This window comes from Passer montanus, unplaced genomic scaffold (assembly GCF_014805655.1).
Source record: "Passer montanus isolate IOZ18808 unplaced genomic scaffold, ASM1480565v1 scaffold109, whole genome shotgun sequence".
In the NCBI taxonomy this organism is placed as follows: Eukaryota; Metazoa; Chordata; class Aves; order Passeriformes; family Passeridae; genus Passer; species Passer montanus.
Genome location: NW_024357502.1, coordinates 1144875 through 1154414, shown reverse-complemented (window position 1 = coordinate 1154414; position 9540 = coordinate 1144875). Strand labels below are relative to the sequence as shown.

The following is a 9540-nucleotide window of genomic DNA, read 5'->3' as shown; positions in this document are numbered from 1 at the left end:
GATTGTTTGGGATGGAAGGGACTGTGGAATCCTCAGGATCTTTCCCCCTCAGAGGATTCCCCAGAGCCCTCCCCTAGAGAGACTCACCTGCTACAAGGGACCTTAAATCCCATCCCATTCCCACCCCTGCCATGGCAGGGACACTTCCCACTATCCCAGGTGCTCCGAGCCCTCTCCAGCCTGGCCTTGGGCACTTCCAGGGATGCTGGGCATGGATGAGGTGAGTCCAGGCCCTTGCAAACAAAAGGTTGGAGAAGGCTTGGAGCACCCTGGGATGGTGGATGTTGTCCCTGCCATGGGGCTGGGATAAGTTGGGCTTTAAGGGCCCTTCCCAGCCAAATTAATTCCATGATTCCATGAAGAAAACAGAGGTGGATTTTTCACCCTGGGAATTGCTGTGCTTCCCAAGCTCAGACTCCTGAGGGGTTGCAGGCTGGGAATGCTGCTGGGATCCTTCCCAAGATGGACCTTCCCCGTCAGCTGAGCCGTGGATTATCCAAAGGGATCCAAACTCCAGGGGCCAGGACACTCGGATCACCTCATCCACCCTCAAACAGCAAAATTCCCAACCAGTCCCACAAGGATTGAATTCCCCACTGGGTTTTTGTTTTTTTTTCCTGGACCCTTTTTTGGAAGGTCCTGGATCCCTCAAGCTATTGCCTTTCCATAGAAATTAAGATTCCTTGGAGCAGGGTCTCCCTGAGCAGGGAAGGGGATGGGGTTGGACATCATGGACACTCAGGGAATGCTCAGCTCAGGTTCTCAGGCTCTTGGATCATGGTCTGCCCCAAAATCCGGGTTTTTTTGGACTTTTCCCTATATCCTGCCCTCAGAACAGATGGATTTAAGGGGATTTATCCCAGACTTATCCCAGTCTGTTCCCAGAAAGAGGCACTGGAGGGGTGTCACAGCCCAGGCTGCAATGCCAGGGCCCGAAGAAAGGAAATTTCCACCTAGGAAATTCCAGCTGGGAATTTCTGCCTCCAACAGCCACAGTTCCAGTCCAGGGGCACCGAGGCAGCAGCTGCTCAGGTTCATCCCACAAATCTCTGCTAGCTCCTGTTCCAGTGGAGCCAAGGGCAGGAGAAGACCGGGATAAATTCTCTCACATCCCAATCCCTGGGAACCTCAGCCAGGATTTTCCTCTTCCCAGCCCAGGGGTGTCTGATTCCCACCAAAAAGGTTAATTTGGGTAATAACCTGTGGTTCCCGTGATCGCTCCCTATAGACCAAATCCCACTGCCTCAAAAACCCCAAAGCTGTGTCCCAACAAGGAAAAACCCCGGATTCAGGAGGGCTGGGAATACTGAGGGAGGAGCAGCATTCCTTGGCAGAGTCTTCAACCCTCAGAGCGGGCAATATTAAGGATATCCACCCAAAAGCCGCTTTACCCCTTTTTTTGTGGGTTCCTTCTGCTCCCAGTCACGATCCTGTGGAAAAGAGGAAGAGCCAGGGGTGGGAGAAGAGGGAAGGCCTGTCCCGACAGGAGAGCCCGGAGGCTGCTGCCCGTCCTGCACCGGACAGCCGGGAGCAGGAGCACGCCTGGAGATCAGTCACACCCCGGGCCTGCCTGGAAAACCCACGGCTGGGGCCGGGAAGAGCCCGGTGGGGCCCAGGGAAAGGTCAGAGCCGGGGATTTGAGGAGGAGAGGAGCCAAAGGCCGCCCTCAGCCAAAGGCCCTCGTCTCCCTCAGCCAGGGATTTTGGCCCAAACCTTCCCAGGGGAGCAGAAGAAAGGAAATTTCCACCTAGGAAATTCCAGCTGGGAATTTCCGCCTCCAACAGCTCCAACCCAGGGGCACCGAGGCAGCAGCGGATCCCAAAAATTCCTGCTGCCTCCTGTTCCTGTTGTGAGGATGGAGCATCCCGTGCCCTGCACAGCCCGGGGCCACCACAGGGAGCCTAAAGAGAGGGAAAAGAGAACTCCGGCTGTGCCAGGACCTCCCCGCACCCGCCTGGCCCCTCGGGATGGCTTCTCCAGGGCTGGAGGACAACCACGACGGCAGCAACAAGTCCCCGGGGCCACCAGGCGAGCAGAAAGGAGGTGCCACCGCTTCCCCGGCACCGAGGAGCGGCTCGGTGCCTCCGGGGCCATCTGCAGCCGGCGGCTAATGAACACAAACGAGCGCCCCGTGCCCCGCCGGGGGGTCTTTAACACTTCACACGTCCCGGTGACAGTGAGCGATGGGCCCCGCCGGCAGCCCCGCATCCCGGGGCGGCCCCGCCATCCCGGGAGATGAATGAGCGCCCGGCAGACGCGGCACCGCCGTCATTTGTCATCCGCCGCCTGCCTGGAACCTTTCGGGAGCAAATCCCATTTGGGCGCGGGCTCGGTACCTGCGCGGGCCCCGCTGGGTCAGGGAGGGGCGGCGGTGATGGATGCCTCCTCCCGGATAATCGCATCCAGCGCCCGGCAGATATGGATGGGCTCCCGCCTTTGATCCAATCATCCAATTAGTGCCCCACGGAATGCAATTAGCGCGGCTGGGGCCACGTGGGGCGCGGGATGGGGCAGGGAGGGGGGGATTCCTGTCTCCGGTCTTCCCACCTGGGATGCGCCGGGAAAGAGCGGGGAGGGAAGGAAGGAGGAAAGTCCTGTTTATCCGAGTCCTGATTTTCACACTCGTTTTGGTGCCACCTGGACCATCCTCACCCTCTCATTCCCGTGACCCCGTTTCCACCCCGGATGCGGCTGCTGCACCTCCCGTGCCCGCATTTCTCACCCGGCACGTCACGCTCCGTGCAGGCTCCTCCTGGAGCCCGTCCAGCCCTCCCGGCCTTATCCCGGCCTTATCTCGGATCTGCTCCTCTCCCTCCTCGCCTTTATCTGCTCCCGCAGCCGCCTCCTCCCGCGTTCTGCGGGCAGGTGGTGACAGCCGGGGTGCATCAGCTTCCTGCCGCCCCTGTCCCTCGCCCTCCTCGCTCCTGGGAGCCCCGGTGGTCCTGGTCCAGCGGCCACCTGCCCATCCCTTCCACTGCAGGTGTTTCCGGAGCCATGGCAGAAGAAATCGTGGAATTACGGAATGGTTTGGAAGGGAACTTAAATCTCATCCCATTCCAACCCCATCCATGGCAGGGACACCTTCCGTGAGACCCGGTGGATGCAAGCCTCAATGTCCAGCCTGGCTTTGGGCACTGCCAGGGATCCAGGGACAGCCACAGCTGCTCTGGGAATTCCAGCCCAGCCCTGCTCACCCTCCCAGCCAGGAATTCCCATTCCCATCCAATTCCCATCCATCCCTGCCCTGTTTCAGTCCAGGGCAGCCCTGCCCATGGGACACCATGGGAAAACCACCCCGTACAGGTGGGTGAGGGCATCTCCCGACATTCCAAACCTTCTCCAGGGCTCTCTGGAGGAGGCAAATCCCACCTGGAGGAGTCAGACTCACCTGGCAGCTCCACCTCCCGCAGCCTCAGCCAATCCCACCGGGAAGGAGGCGAGGAGGTGAACCGAGGTCAGGGCGAGAAGGGACCAAGGCAGCGGAAAGGAACGCTCAGGAGCAGCTGCTGGAAAACGTTTGTCTCGCCTGGATCAGGGAAAACCAGGAGGAAAGGAAAACCTCCCTGCTTGGGATGGCTCGTGGAGTGGTTGGGGTGTCCTGGGCAGGGCCAGGAGCAGGGCTGGGTGATCCCTGTGGGTCCCTTCCCACCAGGATATTCCATGATTTGGTGAAAACTGGGCTGGTGACGCATCCTTGGGGCTGGAATGGCGGCTCAGGGCTGGGGGGACACAAGGGGTGACAGTGAGGACACGAAGGGTGTCCCAAGGACACGAGGGTGACAGTGAGGACAGGAGGGTGACAGCGCTGGTGGCAGAGCTGGCCCAGGCGAGCCACGGGGCCCTGCTGAGATTTGGCCCTGCTCCAGGAATAGATTCCAGGCCTGGCCACACCCAGGTGACATCGGTGCCACTGCAGCACCCCAGATCCATGCCCCAAAACCCACCCGGGCTGCTCTCCCTCACCCAGGATGATCCGGGATCCACTGATCCAGGACAGTCTGAGAGCCATTAACCCAGGATCCATTGATCCAGGATGATCCGGGATCCATCAATCCAGGAAGGTCTGAGATCCATTGATCCATGGTCTTCTGGGATCCTCTGATCCAGGATTGTCCACAATCCACTGATCCAGGATTGTCCAGGATCCACTGATCCAGGAATCCAGGATCTACTGATCCACAAAGGTCTGGGATCCACTGATCCATGAAGATCTGGGATCCACTGATCCAGGATGATCCAAGATTCACTGATACAGGATGATCTGGGATCCACTGATCCAGGATGAACCAAGATCCCTTCTCACCCTCTCCCACCAAGGTCCCACGGTGCTGGACCACGTCCTATCCCCACATCTCCACCTCCCGCCTGGAGCATCCCAAAATTCACCAGGAAAAGGGGACAGGGGTGACATGAGGATCCTTAACTCAGGCACTGGGGGGATTCCTGGATTTTTGGATCCTCCCTGGATTTGCTGTGGGAGGAAATGGAGCTTTCCCCTTTTTTTCCATTACCGGGAAATGTCCAGGAATTTTCAGGATTTTCCCAGATTCCCACCCTCCTTTTCCCCTCTCCTGTGGGGAAAGGCCCCAATGACTCCAGGGAACATTTTCCTTCCCACTGCTCCAAATTAACACCTGGGAATCCCCGCCCCAGGATCTGCCAGAAACCAACAGGGACAAAGGGCTGAGCAAAGGGATTTGGAGGAATTCATGAAATACAAACCATCCAGGAATCTTTGTCATCCCATGGATATTCCCTAAATCCTTCACCCTACACAAACCCCACATCATCTGCTTGAGCCATTCCGTGAAATCTCCACATCTCCAGCATCATGGAATGGTTTGGGTGGGAAAGGGACCTTAAATCCCAACCAGTTCCACGGGCAGGGACAATTCCCACTATTCCAGGTGGATCCAAGCCCCCGTGTCCAACCTGGCCTTGGGCACTGCCAGGGATCCAGGGGCAGCCACAGCAAATCTGGGAATTCCAGCCCTGCCCCTCTCCACCTTCTCACAGAGGAATTTTTAAATAGAAACCAATTAAAATTCCCCAAAATTTGGGCAAAACTTGGCTTCTGCTCAGGGCAGAGAAGGAGGGTGGAATCCAACGCTCATCCAGGGATTTTCTTCCCCTTGGATCCCCCATAAACCTGGGTGTTCCAGCAGCCAGGTGCCCAAAGGAGATGTGGAATTTTATCCTTTTTGGGATTCAGGGGTCAGGTTTTTCCCCGGGGATGCACAGAGCCAGACGAGGCATTAGTGAAACAGTTAAATGCTGTATTTGTTTAATTGGAATTACACCAGGATAAATGTCCAACATGCTAATTTCTAACAGAATTGAACCTGTAAACCATGCAGTCCTTTCTCCAACCATTCCAGCTCTTTTTCCTCTTGGAATCAGTAGCTCTGCTAGCGAGTTTTAAGGAAAAAAAAACAAAACAAACCAACAACAAAATTCCCTTTAAAGTTAAACCTAATTTGCTAAATTTCCCCCTTATTGTGCAACGACTTGTGCAAAAAAAGCTGTTTTCACCACCTTGGTTCCCAAAATCAGGTCCTTCCACCCCAAAATCAACGGGAAAAGGCAACCCCGGCAGCTGGTGGACAGGGAAGGATGGGATGGGATGGGATGGGATGGGATGGGATGGGATGGGATGGGATGGGATGGGATGGGAGTGTGGGGGGTTTTCCTGGCAAAACAGAATCTGAGGGATGAGCCGAGGCAGGGAGCAGCTTGGATAGGACAGCATTCCAGAGCTGCCCGTGGAATTTTTGCGAAGCTGCAGGTGGGGATGGATCCCAGCTCTGGGAAAAGATTCCCAAATCCAGCCCTGGGGGCAAGAGAGGGGCTGGAGCAGCAGCTGTGGGGTGAAGCAAGCCCCCCCTGAGCTCCCCCACTCCATCCTGGCATTTTTGGGGTGAATCCCAGCCAATCCTGGTGGTTTTGGGTCACTTCCCGCTGATCCACGGTGTTCCCAGTGGACAGCAGAGCTGGGATCATCCCAGAGTCACTGGGATGGGATTTATGGGATTTGTGTTCCCTTGGAGCTGCCAGCAGTGGGATAAACATGGAATGATGCTGGGGGAATACGAGGGATCTCCAACTCCATGGAGCTGTAGGAAAAATGGGATAGAGATCCCAAAAATCCTGTGGCACCCAGGGACGGGACACAAATCCAACTGGAGTGTGGGATGGTGTTTGGATGCTCCAAACCCCTCCAGGGCCCCAAAAAGCACCAAACCCAACCCAGAACTAACGGGAAAAGCCCAGCAGAGGCAGGAGACACCCAAGGGTGAGGAATCTCTGCCCGGGATTTGGATTCTGGTTGGAATTTGATCCCAAAACTTTGGCACAAGGGATGTGGCAGCAGCGATGCCCCCGGAGACACCCCAGCTCCATCCCAGCCTCACTTCCAAGGAATTTGGGGCTACCACGACCCTTCCCACAGCTCCTGTCCGAAATTCCACCTTCCCCAAAGCAGCCAATCTGGGAGAAAACCACCCCAAAACAGCATCATCCCAACTCCTCCCGTCCCCATCCGAGCGGGAGCTGGGATTGGATCTGGAACAAAGTGCAAAAATCACTGGGAGCATCTGGCTTGAACTCCAGCCCCAGGAATACCCAAAAAATCCCAGGAAAACCCCTCCTTTCCCACCTCCCAGGTGCTGGTGGCTCAGGGAGAACATCCCATGGAGGGCTGGGCTGCAAATTCCCACTTTGGACACCTTTTATGGGATCATTCCCAACTCCTGGAATGCCTGACAACTTAAGCTTCTTGGGAAACCAAATTTGAGTTTTAATACAATTTTTTCCCCACTGCTGCTGGAATATTTTTGCTGGAGCTGGGAAAAATTACAGGACAATCCAATTTTCTTTTCTTAAAAAATAAAATCCACCAAGGAATGTTCAGTGGATGTGGAGCGAGGTGTAGGAGCAGCATTTTTTTTTCTGGGAAGCTGGAAATCTCAGATTTGGGTCCTGCCCCTGTTTCCCACCCCCCTTTTAAATTCCCTGCAGCGACTTCTCCCTCCTAAGCAATTCCATCCGTGTCGGAGGACACCCGTCATTAGGAAGGGACTGAGAGGGGATTTGGGATGTCTTCCAGGGCTCTTTTTTTGGGGGTAATCTGTTTAAAAGATTAATTTTGTTTGGAAGTGATGGAACATCTCTCAGAACAAAAAGTTAATTGGGACCAGAGTCCCAAAATCCCATTTTTCATCCCGGGCTCTGACTTGCGGTTCCGGCTCTTGACCTCCCGAGATCAGGAACTCCCAGAATCTCTCCCTTGGCCGGATTTGACTTTTCCAGTGGCAAATCCCGAGTGCCAGGAGCCGGTTTGGGGTATCCCAATCTTGTTTTTTCCAAAAAAAACCCGAAGGAGCGAGGAAACCCATCCCAGGTGGCTGCTCCTGGAATTAGAGCTCAGGGAGATGGGAAGGGGAGCCCAGCTCCCCAGAATGGGATTTGGGAAGGGTGGGAGCTGCCTGGAGCATCTGAAAGGAGACCTTGCCTTGGCTGTGCTGGGGATTTGTTGTGGGAATACCTCGTGGAGTGAAATATAGGAAGGGAAAATGGAATTTCAGGATGGCAGCACAAAATCCCTTCCCTGTGTCCCAGGGTTTCTGCTCCCTCTCCATTCTCCATCCCACTCGCAGAATTCCTATCCCTTGTCCCTCTGGCTCCAAAGCTGATCCCTTTCTGGCCACGCTGACTCCAACTTTCCTTCACCTGCTGCTTTTCCCCTCATTCCTCTTCCATATCCCTCCAGGAGGAGTTCACAGGGAACCCCCAATCCCTCTCCAAATCCAAGGAATAACAAATTTTCCCTCTTATTAATGAAAACAATCCCTTGGTCCCTGTAGCTGCAGATAGCCCAAGAGCTCCAGGGGGTCATTCCTGACCGTGCTCCCGTTTAATTTTGGGATTGAGCCAAAGGAACCTTCTCCAAATGAAAACCAACCTCGAAATATTGCTGAGGAGCAAGGCGGGAAGGTAAAACCTCTGGATTAGTGCATCCAGAGGGTTGGGAATGGGCACAGGAGCAGCAGTTCAGGGCTGCAACAACCACCAGGGAGATCGGAATTCCCTTCGAGGGTTTGGGAATGTGGCTGGATAACGTGAGGAATTAGAGGCAAAAGGGTGACAAGATGAGAAGGGCAAAAATCCCCCTCTGGAAGTGGAATCCTGGGATTAAATCCTGTTGGTGGCCGCCTGGTTTGAGCAGAGGATTTCTGGGGACATTCGGAACAGGGGGAATTTTATCCACAGGCACTTCGGAGCAGAGCTGCTCCATGGGGAATCTCCCACTGCTCCAGGAGATTCCCACTGGTCCAGCTCCAAAACTTCCCAGGGCAGTTTTCCCCATGGAACCATCAGGAGGAGAGGGAGAATGGGACACCAGCATGGAAAAGAGAGGAAAAATCCTTCTCTCTCTGGGAATCTGTCCCTCCTGGACACTGGGACATCCCAGTGTGCCTTCCTTCTATCCCTGTGGAGCATTCATCCCTTCCTGCTCCCCATCCATGGATGTGTCCAGGAGATTCCCACTGGTCCAGCTCCAGCCGGGATGGCTGAGGGAAGTTTTCCCCATGGAGCCATCAGGAGGAGAGGGAGGATGGGACACCAGCAGGGAAAAGAGAGGGAAAACCCCTCCTGGACGCTGGGATATCCCAGTGTGCCTTCCCACCATCCCTGTGGAGCATCCATTCCTTCCTGTTCCCCATCCATGGATGTGTCCAGCAGCATCCCATCCCCGGAGCGCTGCCACAGGACACATTCCCAGATTATCCTTCAGCTGTTCCTTCCCAAATCTGATCAAGGAGGCCGCTCCAAACCCTTCTCCATGATCCCACAGCCCCTGGCAGGTCCCGGAGTGGAGCTCAGGGATGGTTACGGACGTGCGGGAAAGGGTCGCGATTCCAGGGATTTGTAGACTAACGTGGAATCAGCCTATGGAGGGGGAAAAGAGGAGGAAAAAACCCTGGGAAATCCCTTTTTCCTACCTAAATCCAAACCACAGGGCACACTCAGGGTGGCCCTCTTCCCTCTGCCCAGAGAACCCACGGCTCTTCCCACATTGCTCAGTTTTCCAAGGGAATAAATTAACAAAAGGAAGGCAGGATGATCCCTTCAATTTGGCTGTGACAAAAAAAACAACAACAAAACAACCCAGTCTGGGTGTGAAAACTCTCCCAGGCTCCAAAAATTCCCATCACTTCCTAAACCCCTGAAAATAGGAGTTTATCCAGGAGACTCCTGCCACCACCTCTCTTCCCAGGATTGTTCCACCGGGAGCGTTTTGCCGTCGGGGGGGAGGCTCCGCGGAGACTTTCCAGGCGAATAAAAAAATACAAATCTTCTCTCCCAACGAGATTCCCGAAGTCCAGGCTGCGGGAAGGAGATCCCGAGCCCCTCAGGAGTGGTGGCTGTTGATGAGGCCGCGCAGCTGCTTGGCCACGGTGTCGATCAACTTCTGCTTGTCCCGCTCGTTTTTCCGGAATTGGGCGAAAACGTTGTTTTTCCTGCTGGTGTCCCGCATCC

The 9540-nt window shown here is 55.2% G+C and overlaps 1 protein-coding gene across 4 annotated transcripts in view; it reads right to left on the bottom strand.

Moving 5' to 3' along the window:
* Nucleotides 1-5265: 5265 nt before the first annotated feature.
* EXOC6B (exocyst complex component 6B) overlaps nt 5266-9540 on the bottom strand; it is a 299883-nt gene continuing 295608 nt past the window's right edge. For all 4 annotated transcript variants that reach the window (XM_039723879.1, XM_039723889.1, XM_039723905.1 and 1 more), the window contains one exon: nt 5266-9539. In XM_039723879.1, the coding sequence (XP_039579813.1) occupies nt 9413-9539 (127 nt within the window). In that variant the 3' untranslated portion in view covers nt 5266-9412. The remainder of the gene's footprint in view (nt 9540) is intronic.